Genomic DNA, 19,536 nt, shown 5'->3' with positions numbered 1-19,536 from the left:
CTTTCCCTTTAAATATTTAAACCGCCATCAGTGATTTGACCTGCTAAAAGTGATATGACTTGCAATTTCTATGTTATACGCTTACAAACACTGTCCGGCCTGGTACATGTACGTATTGAACAGTGTCCAGCACTCCGTTAGTAAGTCTTGCTTACAAACAGAACAAAACGAATAGTTCTCAACCAAAATTGTTTTAAAGTTCGCTCCTGTTTTCTCGAATACGGTAGTCCCGGAACTCGCATTATAAGTCGCGTATGCACGTGTAGATTTCAACGGCGGTTCACCGTCAAAAATGACGACGAATTAAGTCCAATCAGCAAATCGCAGAATAGGCCATGTCAACAAATCTTGATTCCCCGACTGAGTTGAAGAAGGCACTATTTCTCCAATTTAACCAATTTTCGTAGCCAAAACATTTGCACAAATGTCGCCACCGCCGCTATAAAGCACAGAACTGTCGACTAGCCGAAAAACTTACAGAGCTCCAATGTTCACCGTTAAACCGTTGAATTGCGAACACGCTGCTTTGATCGCTTATGGCGCGTCCACAGTGACCAATGACAGCGCTTGCTGTCATAAAGGCACGTGACGGGAACCAATCACGGTGCTCGCTGTCATAAGGTGTCAGTCACAGATTTGGATGACACGCCTATAATGATGAACGTGAGTTCCCTAATAAGGTGGCTCCATAGGGTTTCTTGACCGCGCGAAGACTGGGTACGAAAGGGCGAGCTTGAAATGCCGGCAAATCAAAACAAACATGGCAGCTTCACGCGAGCGTGAAATTTTCGGCGAGAAAACGCGAGACTTGCTTCCTGCCAATGAAATAACACCTGTACTTTCCTGTGTTGAGCAGATTAAAGAGTTTACAACACCCTAAAAAGGTTTTTACAACGTCCGCGGTGCTTCTGGCCGCTTTTGCGAAGTTCGTACGATCGAAAGCAAAAGACAAAATAAAAAATAGTCTCCGCGATTGTGAGATACTTCGAGCAGAATTTCAGAGATTCTGCTACATAAAGGATTAGGGTATGTCTCTAACTAACCTTGGGGTTAACAGATATTCGCACAAAAACCGACAACAACGGGAAACGCTCGTCTTTACACATCAACTCGTATGGTTCGAAAGTTCGCGCATGCTCAAATAGCGATCTTGGACAATTTCTATTCTGATGACGTAATTATTTCGGGGCGAAAATAAAAAATTTCGCCTGGAATTTACTAGAGTTTCCTTCGGTGAAAATCCTTAAAATTTGGCAGAGATGTGATACCTTTTTAACTGCCCATTTTGCCGTTTTTTTAAAAAAATTTGTAAGCCAGTTTTTTTGCTTGGTCAAAAAAACACAAAATAACCAAAAACGAAAAAACGACCTGGACAACCCCCACTTTTTTTGTTTTTAAAAGTTACTTCTCATCAGATTCAATTAGTTGGGAGATTTTCAAAACTTTTCACCGAAGAAAATTAAAGAAAATTAAGATCAAAGCCACAAAAACACCCACAAAATAGGACTTTTTAGGAAGATGTAGCTCAAAAGCAAAGGCTGTTATTTTAAAAAAGAATAATGCACAACATATTTTAGTCCTTGTTTTTAATATTTCATCAGCTTTTATTAAGCTAGTTTAAAAAAATAACGCGAAAATGATCTCTTGATGGGTATCACTTGTGCGCGCGCCGTAATATCTCAAAACCCTACGGAGCCACCTTAATCGTTAGAGCTCTGTAAAGTTTTTCGGCTAGTCGACAGTTCTGTGCTTAGCGGCGGTGGCGACATTTGTGCAAATGTTTTGGCACGAAAATTGGTTAAATTGGAGAAATAGTGCCTTCTTCAACTCAGTCGGGGAATCAAGATTTGTTCACATGGCCTATTCTGCGATTTGCTGATTGGACTTAATTCGTCGTCATTTTTGAGGTGAACCGTTGAACCGCCGTTGAAATCTACACGTGCATACGCGACTTATAATGCGAGTTCCGGGACTACCGTATTCGAGAAAACAGGAGCGAACTTTAAAACAATTTTGGTTGAGAACTATTCGTTTTGATCTGTTTGTAAGCAAGACTTACTAACGGAGTGCTGGACACTGTTCAATACGTACATGTACTAGGCCGGACAGTGTTTGTAAGCGTATAACAAAGAAAATGCAAGTCATATCACTTTTAGCAGGTCAAATCACTGATGGCGGTTTAAATATTTAAAGGGAAAGACAACTAAAGAATCTACAGACGTGCATAAATTTCTGTGCTAAGGACGCCGCGCCGTGGCTCTGATGTTCTTGTGACTTGTTAAGAGGTGAGCTCATATGTCTCATATTTGTTCTCTCGATCAGTCAGTTGATATTGAAGTTTATTAAAAAAGTGTGGATTGATACCAAAATAATTGTATTTTCATTGTCGTGTTGAATTTAATTGCCGAAGCTTTTTTAAAAGCTGTCTGAAATTTTTCCCGCGCAAAGCATTTTGGCGCCAACGAAAACTGTAAGTTAAACTGCTTCCCAGTTGTCAAGCTCTGTTTTTTTTTCTACCCGGCAAAACGATCGCTCGAAACGATCATTCAAAAATCTCCAGATGTTTTAAAAGTTTCTGTAGCTACTTTCGCTCAAAATAAAGGGCAATTAGATTTAACAAAACGACCTTTTCTCGCGTTTTCTTAGCCGGCGAGTTGCGTGACATTGCTTTTCAAATAGGAATCCTGATTCAAACTAAAAAACTCTTTCAGTTGAAAGACTTTGTTTACTTGAGTGGTAAAAGCCTTTTAATAACTGTATTGCTATTTTTCTGTTCTACTGGACGTGTGTTTTTTAATCAAGCGGAAACGCACCGAAGAACACATTTTATCTCTTGATCGATCTTCGCGTAAATATCTCTGCATGATCTACGAATCGAATGTGTTCTCAGATTTCACAAGTCTGTTTTGATTGTTTTTGTTATTATTATTTTGGGCAGCGTATAAAAACAAGTACAAATAAATTCTTGTGCGATGAACTGTTTTAAATCTTTGGCCAGCAGATTGTCCGTCAAATTAAACACCAGCTTTCATTTCCAAAATCCATTTCGACGGAATGCGTTAAAACTTCACACATTTTATCTCTTGATCGATCTTCTCGTAAATATTTCTGGTTTACGAATCGAATGTGTTCTCAGATTTTACAAGTCTATTTTGATTGTTTTTTGAATGAATATTCTCCTGTGTACATTGTCTGCACCTAAGTCAATTTTACAGTACGAACGAACTCGACGAATTGCAAAAAGCCGAGAGTTTTTATCTTTCCTTTAAATTCTATTTATCAAACCGAAGTGTTCGTTTCAGTCGCGTCGAGAAGTCAACACTGAACTGAAAACATGAGTTTCTTTTCAGTAACGTTTTCACACTAGTTTTCGCTTTACAGTTCTTCTCTCTATTTAAATTTTACTTCACCGACACTCGGCACATAATTCAGTTCAAATTTGTCCAGTTGTCGCGTAAAGTACAAACTTACCGTGGTAAATAAAACTTTCGTGTGAATCGCGGAAATATACAAACCACGCTACTGTTTATTTCGCCCTGTCCAGAATAAAGTGACCCATTTTTGCTACATTCAGAAAACTCTTTGCCTCATTGTCTTAAATTCGGGTGGAATGATTGCGTTGTTTTTGCTCGCAAATATTTTTGTCCGTAGTTACGTAGCTGCATGAAGATAAGAATATGTTTGCAAGCTAGACTGTTATGACCCGTTTTCGGTTGAAAAGCAAATTGTTTTATAAAAAAGTTACTGTTTAATAAACAAAACGTGCCACGTTTTGGTTAAAACCTATAAATATTTTCAAGAAAACTGGTGACTCTAATTAGCTGTCTACATGTATGACATTACGCTGTTTTCTTTTGCAAGATCGATTTCACCGTACTCGTACGACTGCATGAAGTTCGTAAAATGTTGTGGCACTTTTGTTTGATAACTAAAAATGCTATACCTTTTTTTAATTAATAAACAAAAGGCGCTATTCTTGCTTGATATTCAAAACATAAGCTGGCATTTCAAGTCTGTTGTAAAAAAAGTCCGTGGTGAAATTCCACCTCTGAAAACTCCGCTTAATTTTAATAAACCTAGGAATTTTAAGTCCTTTCGAGCTTTTGCACGGGAATTCAGCACAAATTTTGAAAGTTGACGCGAAAAGAATTTTTTTTCTGACCGTGGTAATTTTCCCTGTCTGCCGGGTGAATCGTTTGAACATGACAGCTAGCTCTGCTGTTTATTTTGTCAACGTGTCTAAAAATAGATTTTATCACCGGCTATCTCGACTGCATATTTAATACTACGACTTTATATTTATAGGGCTGTGTTTATTTAAATCTTCTGTTCTTGCTGCCTTCAAAAAGCTCCTTATTTGCTAGGAATCGCTTAAAAACTTTCGACTTTGCAGCTCGTTCCGGAATCGCCGATCGCTCGCCGCGAAATCGCACAACGTTTATGCATGGAAAATATTCTTCCAGAAAAAGAAAGGTCGCTTAAATAGGATGCAGCAGACAAGTCTTCTGTTAAAAGTTTTTCATTTAACAATGATTTATCCATTGCTGCCGAGGTTTTGCACGGAGTTGTGCCTTATTTTTCCCACATTACGCTGCAAAGTGCAAATTTCATGACCGGCGTAAAACACATCGCTAGAAAGTTGTTCATTTCGTCGTTTATAAAATAGATCTAATATCACCGACAAACTCGACGACAAACAGGCCATCTTCGTTCAAATCCCCGGTCTTTTCTGCTTTTAGAAATCTCTTGATGTTTTTATTTTGTAATTAATAAAATGAAGAGGGCTCGTTTCCGATTTAAAACTTGAGCATCCCCAACAAGCAGCTCGTTGAACGCAGCCAATCGATCGCGCTGCGTAGTCAAACTTTTGGAAAATATTCTTCCTAAAAGGGAAGTCATGCCTTTGTTTTCCCTCAGTGGAATGATTTAGCAGTAGAGACTTCTAATATATATGTTTTTAAAATAATGATTCATCCGTAGCAATGTTTTTCCTCTCAATATTTTTGTATGTAATGGCGGCCGAAGGTAAAGATTTTCGTGTGCACAAAATGTTGTGAAACTTTTGTTTAATAAGCAAAAAGCGCGCGGGTTTTTTGTTTAATAAGCAAAAAATTTTTGTGTAATAAACAAAAAATACCACCTTTTTTGTCTATCAATTAAAAAATAGGGTCTTTTTTTTTTAATAAGCAACTTTCATTAGTCAAACTTGTTTATTAAGCAAAAAAGACTGATTACTTGTTTAATAAACAAAAAAATTTGGAGTCCGAAAACATTTTGGGAGTCCGAAAACAAATTGAACCCTGTTTGTATTGGTATTGGGATTGCTACTGAGAGAGGAATTTTTAATGTGATTCTTAAAGTTTTATTTAGAGAAAGTGCTGCCATTTGTCATTGTCTTGATATAATCATTTGCAAATGTTTGTCACACAATTGGGCAGCACTGAATTCGTGTTCACCAGACACAAACTGCTTTAAACTGGCAACTATTAACATTGATCATTCCAACTGGCTTAGCATTTCTGTACTGATATGTTATTTAAATTGTTTCGTTCTTAGTGATGCAGTTGGCAGCTATGCAGAAAACCGCAAGATTATCACCATAAGAAAAGTCTATCAGGTAATATACGATATTGGTGACATAAATGCACAGTCGCAAGGGTGCTTGCATTTTATTCTACTTTTAATTTTTTGTCTTAAACAGCAATAAACTTTCTTCAGAAATTGGAGATCATTTTCACTTTTTTTCTATCAGGAAACTAACTTTATGTTAAAATCATTTTGTGGTCTTTCCTGTGCCCTTCCCAGATTAAAAGTTACTAATCTTAATAAATGTATTTCTTTTAGAGAGCTGTGGTGACTCCCATCTTAAATTTAGAAGCACTATGGAGAGAATATAATGCTTTTGAACAGGTGTGTAGACAGCCCTCAAGCTCTGTACATATTACGTATGTCATGAAGATAGTTTAATTGTACCCTTTAGTTGTGGACTCCAGATGTAATCATTAATTTTCATCTTACACAATTTATTGCTGCATAAGATAAATTAAGTAAGAAAATATTTAAGGGGGTATCACCAAATTATTAGCGATAAGCTACCAAATGTATCACTGACACTCCAATAAAAATGTGAATCTAAAAATTAAAAGATTGCAGCTAAGCAAAAGTGTTCCCATTTCAGAATGTAAACAAGCTTTTAGCTAAGAAACTGATTGATGATAAAACAAGAGACTACATGAATGCCAGAAGAGTTTCAAAGGTAAATATTGCTTATTGTGTGGTTTGTAAATTGGTTATTAAGTGGTATGCTAAGGGACCAGCCATTATTCAGAGAGGGAGGCTAGGGTTGATGATTTTAATGCAGGAAAAAAGGGGGATTACATAAATTTATGCACACAGGGACCTCTAAGGGAGTGGGCGAGGGGGGAGGGGGAGTGACAGTAAAAAAATGTGCTTCCAAAAAGGGGAGGGTCAGGAGCATTTGAACATGGCCTCCCTCGTTTCTACCAGCCCTTCCCTCTCCTATAAATAATGGCCGTTTTTATACTTAAGATACGAGTTACCCATCTGGACGAGCTTTGGCAAAAAATTTTTTTGTTTGTCTGGTTATGCGTCTCTAGTATAATGACAGGCACAAGACGAGTTACCCGTCTAGACAAGCTACTTTTCGAAATGCATCTTGAAAGACGGATAACGAAAGGAAGCTCGTCTAGAAGGCGTAATGTGTCTTGTGCCTGTCTTTATACTAGAGATGCATAACCAGACGAACAACAAAATTTTTGCCGAAGCTCATCCAGAGGGTTTTGGGAGGGGGTTCCCCCCCTTTTTAGCTTTCCCTATTAAGAAAACCCTGCAGAGGTAACACTTCTCTAGTATAAAAACAGCCAATGACCAGCCCCTAAATGGTTTTAGTTATTGTGATGGTTCAACCCTTCAATGTCAAGTTTTGGAAAGGATGATCTGTAATCATGTCAATAGGCTCATTTTTGTAAGAGTAATGAGTCCAACAGTACCAGGGCTGTTAGTTAAGATAAGGCTGCCATAATTTGTCTGTCGGCTGTAAATAGTTTTAGAGCCTGCAGGCCCCAACACGGACTACTGGTACTGCAAAACAGCATGAAGATACATGGTATTTTGCACTGACTAAAAACTACACCTGTTTAAACAAATTTGGTGATATTGAAATAAAAAAAAAAGCAATTTAAAGGCCATGTGAGTTATGATATTTTAGAAGTAATTTAAGTCTTAATCATTGTCTACCTTACTTCCTCTCCATTAAAAACCAATTAATTCATATACCTATTACATAGTAATTTAGAAACAACTCAAGTTCGGGAAAATTCACTTTAGCTTCCCTTTTTTAGGAGTATGAAGCTATAACTCGTGGATTAGTGAAAGGAAACCCTGCTGTTCCTGTGCAGGGAAGTGCAGATGAAACTAAACAGGTATTTTTACTAGTATATTTTATAAATTTCTTTGCACTCAACTGTTAATGCTAGGCCTGACTAGGAAAGAACCACAAAGTTGCTTTCACAGAGATTCCAACCCTCCCGCTCTGATCAGGAGTCTCCGGATTTGATGCGTTGCCTCCCGCTCTCCCGATTTTTATCAGATTCTCCTGATTTATCATGAAATTCTAAAAACAACAGAAAAAATGCTAATCTTTTGTACTTTTTTGCGATCTGAGCTTTACCAAACTAAAGAAAAGCTCCAAAAATATCTGTGAAAAGAATAAAGACCTTATAAAATAATTCAGAAATAATGTCAAAATGCCAAAAATGGCACTTGAGAGAACCTTAATTTGCAAAATTTCCCAGTGGAACATGCCCCAGACCCCCCTAGAGGCTCACACCTTCAGCGCTAAAAATTTTTATTAATACTCCCTATTTTCCTTAAAAAAGGGTTGGAATCTCTGCTTTCATTATTTGGGATTTTATCCACAGACTTTAAAGTTAGAACCAGTTAGGAAGTGACACTAGGGAGCCTCCCACTTGGCACAAGTAAAGTTGTATACCATTACATCAGATGTTCTGTTGTGTCAGCGTTCATTTTGATTAATATCATTCAAAGTGTACTAGCCGCAGTGTGTTTAAGTATCAGTCTTGTGAACTTCTTGTTTTTTTTTTTTCAACCACTTAAGTTGCAAATTTGGAAGAAGTATATTGCCTGGGAAAAGAGCAACCCATTGAGAACAGAGGATACAGCCCTTCTAACTAAGAGAGGTTTGTAAGATATTTACAGTTGTAACATTCCAAAAGAGTGGGTAGGCTTACTTTACTGTTGGCATAATTTGGGGATTAGTGTTTTTGGAGAGTGGTTATGGTTGCAAGTTATTGTGCATGGGACATAACTGATTGAAATTCCTTGTAGTAAGAATTGTTTTTTTTTTTCATCCTATTCAGATCAACCACGAAATATATAGTGTTGTTTGTAGCTCTCAATAGATTTCTAAACATTCACAACAAAACAATACATTGCTGTCCAAGCTAAACCTTTGTTTTTGCACATTCAATGCACTACTAAAATTAATACCGGTAGTATTTTTTTGCAAACTTCTCCTGAGTTTTAAAGTTCATAGTTTATAGCTTAATGCTGAATTTAAGTAATATGTAAAGTGAGGTATCATTTCTGCAAAGGGTTCACTTAAGTTTTCTCTGTAAAATACATACTAGTTATTATGCAACACTTTCGAGTGGTATACTATGGAATATCCCACGAGTCACTTGTATTTTCTCGGTATACACACGACCCTTTAGGGGAGTGATACAAGAAAAAACAAGTGAAAAGTGGGATATTCCATAGTATACCATGAGAAAGTGTTGTGTAACTATTTTATACCATACCATAGAAAATACGCTTACTAAATTTCGTCGAAAATACAATCGCAGCGCACGATGGGAAGGTTGGGTTGAATACCGTCGAATATACAACGGCTTTCCTGTATTCTGATTGGCTGTATTTTCTATGGCATGGTATAAAAGTTAATTATCAATGTGTTTCTTTGCAGTGGTGTATGCCTATGAACAGTGTCTGCAAACAATGGGATTTCATCCTAACATATGGTGTGAAGCAGCTCTGTACCTGGAACAAATCAGTCAAAAGATGATGGACAAAGGGGTAATTACAGACTCTGTTGGCAACAACAGCGATAATTTATTATGTTGGAAAAAATAGTTAATTTAACCATGCAAGCACTGCCTTTTAACCCCTTGCCTACCAAGGACGTATATATACGTCTTCTCTGTTGTCACGCCGACCGAGGACGTATTTATCGTCCTCACAGGACATCACTGCCTGGTTGTTCCGATGCCTTACAAATCTCCCCGTTGCTGTAAGGTCTGGCACTACTTCAACACCGCTGACCCATATTGCTTTTCTCGACAATTCATGGCCTTGTGTGCGTGAGGCAGATGGACACAGATGAGCTTTGCTATTGTGCCATCCCACTCTATGTGCGATTAGTCACAGCGAATCAAGCCAGTGATTCTGAGTCTAACAAGATGAGAGGGCGAGGGCCTCGATCGATCGAGAATGCCTCCAATGCACTGGTCAGGAGTTCGACAGGCAGCGTACGAGCCAGTACAAGGATGCAGAGGGGAGGCTCATGTAAGCTATCCGGGTGTCAGGCCATGCGCCAAGATCTCACAGGCCGCCGGTGCTTGTGTGTTCTCTGGTAGGCAGGGGTTAAAATGCCTGAGAAAATCCTGCCCCGAGTCTTACATAGATTACCCATGTCAGTCTTTAGACAAAAATTTTAACAGCTATGTGCTGACCGTTTGAAATTATGACATGACAATATTTTAAATTCAGGTGGGAGACATGAATACCCCTCTCCCCCCAGCAGGCCCCAATACCCTACTGCTCCAGAGTTGTTTCCCAACTTGACAAAGGATTCCTACACCATATTATACCTCAATGGCACGGGTTTTTTTTTGCAAGATTTTGTGCAGTCTCTATTCTGAAGTTCCTTTATGCAATCAGCACACAGTTTTATCTGAACTCTTTTACATGTGTGTGTTTTTACATGTAATATTGCAGGATATGCAAGGATCAAAAGTGCTTGGAGATGAAGCCGCAGCCATGTATGAAAGGGCCATCACAGGACTGATGAAACACAGCATGCTGTTGTATTTTGCATATGCTGACTTTGAAGAGGTAACAAAAAAAGTTTGTTTAGCACCGACACCAAGTTCTAGTCAATTGGGCATATGCATAAAGGATAATTAAGTCTGAAAAAAGGCTAACACATAAAAACTACTGCTTATCTTGCATCTGTTAAGATAGTTAAACAAATTCAAACCACACCAAACTTATATTGGATCAGGTTGACCAAATCGGGATGAGACTTGTTAGGATTACCGCCACCCTCGAATAAATGCTGCATATTACAGCATAAATTTTAATTAACGCCACCCTTGAATTAAGAAAAAAAATAATTTATGCCACAGCGCTTAATCAATTTAATACCTACAGTAGATTGATCTGGTGGCTGTCATGTTCTTTTATAAGTATCAAATGACTGTACATGGTGTTAGTATTGTTGTCACCAGATACACTTCCTCAATCACTGTTGTTAAGGGGATTGTGACCACGTTTTGGTAAAAACTTGATTCAAGTCTTATTGGTCCAGTCCAAAGTACTTAATCTAACCCTGCCAACCACATGTAAAATACTCTTATCATTGCTGTTTTCTGTAGGGAAGGATGAAGTTTCAGAAAGCAAAGGAAATCTACGAAAAATACCTAGCCCTTGAGAATATAGATCCAACTTTGGTGAGAACATAAATTTTAATTTTCCTGTGTTAGACCAAGTAACTAGTTTTGTTTTTAATTCCATTGTTTGGATCCATTCCAATGCTTGCAAAAGCTAGTTTAATAACTTTAATATGGTTCAAGTATGTTTGGGGTTTATAATTTAATTAGTTAGGATACTTAGGATGTGTGTATTAGGATACTTACTTAGGATGTGTGTATATTATTATAAGATTTTATTTGCCTCTCCAAAAATGGGTTTTCAGCGTAAATTACAATGAAATGTACAGCTAAAAAATAAAATCATTCTTACTAAATATTATAAAGGGTTACGTTTATAAGGGTTCTATGTATCAATAAAATTCTTCCAAGTGCGACGTTTTATAGCATCCTTAAAAATACTCAAACTATTTACATCTGTTAGAGTCCGAGGTAGTTCGTTCCAAAGCCGAGTAGCTCTGAATACAAATGACTGCTGGCTGGTAGCCGTTTTGTATAGCGGGACATCCAACTTAATTCTGTGTCTTGTATTGATAGAATGGACGTCAGCTCTAACAATAAATTTGCTGCGCAGATATGCTGGGGCTTGTCCGTGCAAACATTTATAAGCCATTACAGCGTCTCTGACTTCAAGCTGCCAAGCAACCAGCAACCAATGGAGTTGCTTTAACGTAGGGGTGATGTGATCAAATTTCCTTGTTCCGGTGGCAACCCTAGCCGCAGAGTTTTGCACTTTCTGAAGTCGAGCTATGTTTTTCTTTGTTGTACTGGCCCAAACTGATGAACAATAAAACATTTTGCTAGATTATTATAGATTTTATAGATATTTTCTGGTGAAAATATGGTCTTTTTTCAATCTTTTTCCTTGGGCGATAGCAATATTGCTACAATGTATGCTAATTATTCTGTATTCTGATAATAATGTCTTTTTTCTGGTGTCTGGCACTTTCAGGTTTATATCCAATACATGAAATTTGCAAGAAGATCCGAAAGCATTAAAGAGAGTCGAGGAATTTTCAAGAGGGCAAGAGAGGATTCTAGAACAAACTTTCATGTAGGTATCAATAAAAAGAATGTAATTCCAGGATGAAAAGTTAAAAAAGGAACCATCCATCTGCATCCCTCCATCTTTCCAATCCTTTGTCCATCCATCCATCGACTTACCCATCCGTCCACCCTCCCATCCCACCCTCCCACCCTCGGTCGGTCGGTCCGTCAGTCTGTCGGTCCGTCGGTCCGTCGGCCGGTTGGTCTGTCAGTCAATCAGTCAATACATCCATTAATCTATTAATCTGTTTGCAGGTTTTCATATCTGCCTCTCTTATGGAGTACTACTGCAGCAAAGTAAGGCCTACAATTTTTTATTATGTGTTGTCACAATTATTTAATTAAACAGCAGTTTTAAGGTCCATGCTAATAACAGAATGCTTCCTTATTATTTTATTTCAGGACAAAGCAGTTGCATTTAAGATCTTTGAGCTTGGTTTAAAGGTATCGTTGAAAATCATAATTTTCTGTAACCAAGAGTCATCTATTAACCTCTGTTGTTAGTAGAGGTCCATCTAAACTTTGATTTTATTCTTATTGTTAATAACAATTTTGTGCTACCTTTTTGATGACAGAAATACATGAATGAAACAGACTATGTGCTGGCTTATGTTGATTATTTATCACATTTAAATGGTAAGTGCACTGAAACTTAAAATTAATACCTATGTTTTGTTTATCGGAGGGAAAGATTTTTTATTGTACTCCAATATGTCACGAACATCATGGGATGTGTTGCATGCAGTTTTCAAATTATTTGAATGACACTTACCGGTAGTTGTATTGATCAAGATCCTTTCAAAGTTTAAAATTTTAAACAAGAAAACTGTGCCTAGGCATGAAAACTTTACTTAGTTGTAGTTTGGTGTATTCTTAATTTTGAAGACTTTCATTTTCCTTGCAGATGACAACAACACGAGAGTACTGTTTGAGAAAGTTCTGAGTTCTATGCCCAAAGACAAAGCAAGGTTTGTCAAGTGTTAGCTAACTTTCTGACTGTGCCAGGGCTGTAACCAGACCTTTGCCTTAGACGAGGCATGATCTTGCTGGGGGGTTCTCCATAAAAAATTTAAAATCTTAAGAAGCTCTGAAACTCTTTCAGAGACATATTTCGTGATGTATTTCTTGAGAAAAATCAGTCTTGTTCAACGGGGATTATTTTTCTGACGAAACATATTTTGTTCATCATCAGAGAGGTAAACTCTGATATGCCTATCTACATATTAAACAGAACAATTGTCAGAAAAAAATCAGATGCTCCAAGCGGGCATCTGATTTTTAATCCCGCCCGGGTATCTGATTTTTAATCCCGCCCGGGTATCTGATTTTTAATCCCGCTCAGGTATCTGATTTTTTTCTGACATTTGTTCTGTTTAATATATAGATAGGCATATCAGAGTTTACCTCTCTGGTGATGAACATTTGTTCATCATATTTTGTTTTTAATTTTGGGTAAAAATCTAGATGAGGCAAGTGCCTCGTCTTGCCTCTTGCTAGTTACGGCCCTGACAGCTGGTCATTTTAACAATCTTTTTTTCAGTGACGTTTGGGGGAAATTTCTGGAATTTGAAGCCACAAGTGGGGACTTGGCCAGCTTAGTAAAGGTGGAGAATAGAAAACTTGAACTCTACAAAGAGGTGAGCCTGCTTGTCTAGATCTGTTGTTCAGATTTTTCACTCATCAGGAAGACAGTCAAGTATTTTCTTGGCATTTGTCTTTTCTCCCTATGCATCCTCTTTTTAACCATGTTATTTCTGCTTTATAGGAACTAGAGGGCCATGAATCGTCAGTACTTGTTGACAGGTACAAGTACTTGGATCTCTTCCCTTGTACTCCTTTGGAGCTAAAAATAATGGGCTATGTGGTAAGTGACAAAACTAGCAAAATTAGTTCTTACTATTGTAAGTCTGTAACATTTATATGCAAAACAATGGCAATAAATATGTGGAAAAAAGTTCTTACTATTGTGTTGTGCAAGCAACTTTAACTTTTCTGTGTAGAATTACCTATACACGCTGCATTCCCTTTAATCCAGGCTATAACATACCACCAGAGCTTATCCCAGTTTCTGTAACATTTTTTCTACTCATCTCCATGGATGGGATACTAGTCCATTGCAGGGTTACCCTCTGGCATTAATTCTCTTGTACCCAATTAATATACCCTCAGGGGAGAGGGGCACTTTGAGAGTAAAGTGTCATGCCCAAGAACACAGCACAATGATCTTGGCCAGGGCTCGAACCTGGACAGCTCAATCTGGAACCCAGCATACAAACCATTAGGTCACCACATCTGGTGGGGCTGTACAGTACAGTTCTGAACACAAAGTAATAGAGTCCTATAACACCATATAAAGAAAGCCTGTTAACCACTGCCCCTTGCTGTGCATGTATGCTGAAATACAGCGGTTGGAACTTGATGAAAAAGTTATTGAGAACGTTGCAGCCTGCGATGCACTTTGAGTCCTCTGAAGAGTTATTAAAAAGTTGATTACTTGTGGAAACAAACAATCAGTCGTAGTGACGATTTCATTAGTGCTGCATGCAACGTCATGATAAATATTAGACTGATATATCATTTTTTTTTTAAACTTGCATTTGAAGGGTTCCACAAGACAGAGTGGTAGTGTGCCAAACATTCTCTCCTCTGTTGCTTCTCAAGAGGAGCAGAGTGAAGAAAAGCCAGTTAAATTTCCCAGACCAGACACATCACAGATGACACCATTCAAACCAACAGCAGGGGCTGGTAAGAAGATCAATTGAAAATGGTCATAAATCATGTACCTTACTCATTGAAAACATTCTCCTGCAGACTCAGTTGTGTCAGCAACAATTAGTGGGGCGTTCTTTCTGTCAGTAGTTTCTACCAATATAAAAGCCCCCTTTTACAGTCATAAAACCCCAAAAGAATAATTATTCCCGGACTCCCCCCCCCCCCAAAAAAAAAAAAAAAAAAAAAAAAAAAAAATTTGAAGTAATTTTTTTAAAACACGATTATTATGCAAAATAAGTCTGTTAAGGTTAAAATATTGCACATTATTTTTCCTGAGGACAGTTTATTATTTTAACACTTTTGGTTTCAATTACTGATAAAAATAAATGTGCATTACTTTGCAGTTGGCCTTCATTCTGTGCCAGGTGGAGTGTTTCCTGTACCCCCAGCAGCTGCACATCTTATGACCTTGTTACCTCCTCCCTCGTGCTTTCAGGTAATTAGTCAGCCACATAAATATATTTAAATTTAAGGGTTACCACCACACTCAGCACCAGGGGAGGTTTCTGTGACAAGGTGGTTTCTCAGATGATGTTTACTGCTGCTCTTAGTTCTATAGTTCCATCCAGGGTGCACTGTGAAAATCTGATATGACTTTTGTAGTCATTGTCAGAAATACCAGTGCCATAATAACCAGCAAAATAGGCAAAACCACTTCTGTTACTAATTTAATAAGAATTGTGGTGCCCTTTTTGTTGAACATGTATTTAATGATAAACATAGATGAATTATAGACACCAAACTCATTATAAGATGACAGATTTTTCCATCTCACATTGTCTTATTTTGTAGACAATAACACATAATTTATCCAACCTTTACTGTCATAATTACTCTGTGGTCCCCACGTTAGTCAAATGACATCATACAAGCTTTACAGATGATGGCGAATTACAGTTACTGTGAAATCTTCTGAAGTTGCTAAGCAATTATTTATTGAGTGGAATCTCTGCTTTTGTGTTCAGGGTCCATTCGTGATGATTGACGACTTTGTCAGGTTAACCTTGGAGTGTCAAATACCAGATCTTCCACCCTCAGGTACAGGCTACTTTGACTTTTCAAAAGGCACCAGTCTAATTTGCTGCTAAACAAGCTCAGCTATAATAAATTTGCTTGTAACAGTTTGTCTAGTGTCTTACAGATTTCTTTGTATTGTTTTAAATGGACCTGGTAGTTCTAAAACTTTAATTAGAATTTATAAGGATCTTGGTCACAATAAGAGTCTTGGTATCCCATCACGTCTTTAATTTGCACACATTATATTCATGTTGTGTCCACAGGACTACCTCAGGATGCCGAGTTAGGTCCTGTAAATGGTGTTGAGCCAGGCAGTGAAGATGGAATGGAGGTTGAGCAACACAAACGAGGGGTCAAAAGACCAGGTGCTGATCATGAAAGTGATGATGAGAGTTCTGCTGCACCTCCTGTCAATGACATCTACAGAAGTCGACAGCAGAAGAGAGTGCATTAAAGCAGAAAGATGCCATTTCTTCCTGTCATCGTAACCACCAAAATATGAACAGCATTTACTGAAAATGCACCTGTGTAAAAATATTACCTTCCCAACCAGTCCTGTATAAAGTGATGGCCCTTCAATCCTTCCTCCCCCTCACCCTATCTTTCTATAGGGGCCAACAGCCGTCAGTGTATAGATAGCCCATTAGAGTGATAGTATTGGCAATCTTTATTTTAACGTGGACATTTTTTACCTGCATTCCAGTTAATGCAAACAAAACAATTACGACATCAATCTCAAGTTAAATAAGTTATGAAACTTCTTGTAATAAAGGATAAAAACAATTTTATTGAATCTCTCTGTGTCATTTGTGATTATATACTTAAAGCCAACTAATCTCCACTACCAGCATGAATTTTGGTGAGCTCCCCTGAAAACTGTTTTCAAACTAAAGCTGAGATACCGCAATAAACACCTCATAGTGCTTTTCATAGTACTTTTCTAGGTTGCATATTTAATGGCTGTGTATACGTGTTATCATTCATCATCTGCAAAAAAATGACTGTGTTTAATAGCCTGGTCACTAAGCAACCAGAGATGTCTCTAGGCTATATGTTTTGCATTTTTGGAGGATGTGAACCATAATGGCAAATTATCTATTTTAATTTGAAATTAAATGCTTTCTTTACATATTCAGCTGTACTTTGTAAATTCATAAAATAATAGTCACTATTCTGGGAGCATGTACAATAACATAAAGGGGGGGGGGGCACTCCCCTATATGGCCTATATGGGGACGTGCCGCTGGATAGGGTATGGTTTTTTGACTCCTCTGGCCCTGAACAGGGTATATAATTTCAAGCTCCTCTGTCCTAAACAGGGCCTGAACCTGTCCTAGACAGGGTATGTCTGCAAGACTGTCGTCGAGTATTTACATTGTTTTCACTTTCGCTTCAATAAAAAGCATTATTTTATTTGGTGGGATCGGTGTTCTGATTTCAATGCATCGAACGTCACGTATGGGACGCAATCACAATAAAGCGTAAATGATTGACGATGTTGTCCTTTGTCCTAAATAGGGTCTTAAAATAGGGGGTTTAGAGTAGGTATTTTAAGTTTTTATTGTCCTAAACAGGGTCAGGGTTTCAAACCCCCAGCGGCACCCTTATACCTAAACGTAAGTCAAGTACCCCCCCCCCCCACCCCCCAGGCCCAACTAAACGAACACCTCCACCTATTACGTCCAAAATGTTACAAAGGTGTGAGGAAAGATACACAGTATCAGGGCTGTAACTAGAAAGAGGCAAGACGAGGCCCTTGCCTGGTCTAGATTTTAACCCAAAATTAAAAACAAAATATGTTTAGTTGGGAAAATAATCCCCAGTTGAACAAGATTATTTTTTTTTTCAAAAAATGCCTCATGAAAAACATTCAAGGAAGAGTTTCAGAGCTTCTAGATTTCAAAATTTTCCAGAACCTCCTAGCAAGATCTTGCCTTATCTATGCTAAAGGTCTGTTTACGGCCCTGAGTGTTGGGTGGTGGGGGGGGGGGGGGGTCCTTTAAGTTTATTCTTTTGCGCTATTTGTACTGGTATGCGTATTTTGCATGTGTCAATTAATTTCAAATTTAATCATAACCTCTCGGCTATCTTTCCATTTTCAAGAGTCACACTTATTAAACCCCAAGCACATCTGTCAGCTTTGTATACTTCCTATACTGTAAGGAGATAGAGAAAACTCCTCCAAGCGTTCTTCATCCGGTAAAACGTTATTAAGCCTTTCCATCATGGGTACAAGCCGTTTAAGATTAGCATCAATTCTCTTCAGGTTTGCATTCATTTCTTCAACTTTCTTCAGCTGCACAGCTGCCTGGGATAATCTCTTATACCTGTCGTTTACCCTTCGCAGAACTGAAACACAGTAAACATCCATTTCTCGAATCTGTGATGAGAGCATGTGTTGATCAAACGACACGGCTTCTGCACATTGTTTCAAGTGTTTTTCGTACCGCGAACACAAAGACAATCCAGGACGCGGGTCGAATTTATCAAAGAATTCCAGCTCTCTCGCTGCCGGGGCATTTATCGTCCCTCGAAGTAGTGGATAAAAGAATGGTATTTTGTTCAGCTTTTTTATGTCACGATCTTCCTTTTTGGAGACAAGTTTTGTGCTTCCAGTCGGGGCATTGACAACCATAATGTCTTCGAGCTTGGCTCTCTGTTTTGACTTCGATTTCCCGTCGTCATTTTTCTGTACGGAATACGAAGTATAAGGCACATTTGGATGGCCCATCTGACCCGACAAACTACTGCTTTGATCTTGTCCCATGCTTAACTATTATTGAAAGTCTAACTTTCCTTTCGAACTTCAATGAATGTGTTTAGACCAATCTTTTCCGTATCGTCCGCCATCTTTGATTTGACGAAAGGTCTCAGTCTCCTCACGGTATTTTGCACTTGGATCCAGTCAAGCTCCGTTGGGAGCAGTTTGCGAGCAGTTGACGTTTCCAGAGTTCATTCCCTATAATGGCCTATACGGGGAAGCTCCGCACGAAGCGGAGTCGAAGGGGGTACCTTTTTCAGGCTTTAGGTATATAAAAGGGTAGGAATTTCACAAGTTTAGGTGCAACTTATGTCTGTATCGTCTTAATTTATTAAGCGCTACATAAAAATGTCAAGAAAACTTCCTGTTTTAAGTATATGTCGTGTCGTGTAGGTATATAAAAGGGGTACCTTTCTCCAATAAATGGTATAAGAAATGGGGTGCCCTTTCTGTCAAAATGGTATATGAAAGGGTAAGGGGTTGGACCTCGGGGCGAAGCCTCCCAATATAAAACTTTTTTGAGTATCCCCGGGGGTTCATTAGGTGTATTTTAGAATAAAATGGCGGTGAAAGCAACTCCAAGTTGAGCTAGACTGTTCACAGTCCTATTTTTCAACGCAAAAGAACATGACAGAAACAGCTTAACTTAATTTATACACTTCTTAGTAGTTTTTATTTTTCTATTTTGAATTTTTATTTCGTGTAAACTTGCTTTCTAGCTAAGCGTGCTGACCACGTTAATAAAGATTGTATTGGTATTGTAGCAAGCGCGAGTGTTTCTCCAGCGGTTCTTTTACCGCGTGCATTAAGAGAAATTTGAGAAACAAAAGGGCTGTGAACAGTGTGAAGTTAAGGATTTTCTTCTTCTTTCGTGTGGCCAGTTTTATTTTGACTGGACAGGAGGCACATGGGGAACCCTTACCCCCTAGGCTAGGCGTTGGAGGGGCGGGGGGGGGGGGGGTTGGGTCAGGGTCGGGGACGAAAAAAACGATTCTGGGTTAATTAGGGAAGAACAAATTCCGGCGTGCCAAGGGACTTCTTTGAGCACAGTTCGATGACTAAGATGGAAACACAAGGTTAGATCATAGCAAAGAACTCAGGTCAAGTAATGGACAATTAAATCAAAAACAAATCCTACTGCTAAAGCCATCTGGTCAACTCATAGTAAAAGAGATTGATGACATCAATATA

At 38.3% G+C, this 19,536-nt stretch overlaps 2 protein-coding genes across 2 annotated transcripts in view; one reads left to right on the top strand and one right to left on the bottom strand.

Moving 5' to 3' along the window:
- Positions 1-16,377, top strand: part of LOC144644188 (cleavage stimulation factor subunit 3-like) — a 29,142-nt gene extending 12,765 nt beyond the window's left edge. Inside the window, exons 8-26 of the mRNA XM_078503615.1 lie at positions 5,557-5,617; positions 5,845-5,910; positions 6,179-6,256; positions 7,362-7,442; positions 8,138-8,219; positions 9,005-9,114; positions 10,036-10,152; positions 10,695-10,769; positions 11,701-11,802; positions 12,051-12,092; positions 12,198-12,239; positions 12,371-12,431; positions 12,700-12,763; positions 13,336-13,432; positions 13,561-13,659; positions 14,399-14,540; positions 14,912-15,003; positions 15,533-15,605; positions 15,848-16,377. Of these exons, the coding sequence (XP_078359741.1) occupies positions 5,557-5,617; positions 5,845-5,910; positions 6,179-6,256; positions 7,362-7,442; positions 8,138-8,219; positions 9,005-9,114; positions 10,036-10,152; positions 10,695-10,769; positions 11,701-11,802; positions 12,051-12,092; positions 12,198-12,239; positions 12,371-12,431; positions 12,700-12,763; positions 13,336-13,432; positions 13,561-13,659; positions 14,399-14,540; positions 14,912-15,003; positions 15,533-15,605; positions 15,848-16,038 (1,675 nt within the window). The 3' untranslated portion in view covers positions 16,039-16,377. The remainder of the gene's footprint in view (positions 1-5,556; positions 5,618-5,844; positions 5,911-6,178; positions 6,257-7,361; positions 7,443-8,137; positions 8,220-9,004; positions 9,115-10,035; positions 10,153-10,694; positions 10,770-11,700; positions 11,803-12,050; positions 12,093-12,197; positions 12,240-12,370; positions 12,432-12,699; positions 12,764-13,335; positions 13,433-13,560; positions 13,660-14,398; positions 14,541-14,911; positions 15,004-15,532; positions 15,606-15,847) is intronic.
- Positions 16,378-16,513: 136 nt separating this feature from the next.
- On the bottom strand, positions 16,514-18,445 carry LOC144644196 (BLOC-1-related complex subunit 5-like). Its single transcript, XM_078503624.1, has one exon. It carries the CDS (start codon positions 18,349-18,351, stop codon positions 17,719-17,721), a length of 633 nt encoding a protein of 210 aa, XP_078359750.1. The 5' UTR covers positions 18,352-18,445; the 3' UTR covers positions 16,514-17,718.
- Between the last annotated feature and the right edge of the window lie 1,091 nt (positions 18,446-19,536).

This window comes from Oculina patagonica, chromosome 2 (assembly GCF_052425735.1).
Source record: "Oculina patagonica isolate OP01 chromosome 2, crgOcupat, whole genome shotgun sequence".
NCBI lineage: Eukaryota > Metazoa > Cnidaria > Anthozoa > Scleractinia > Oculinidae > Oculina > Oculina patagonica.
Note: the sequence above shows the minus strand (reverse complement) of the source record. Positions and strands in the feature narration are given on the sequence as shown.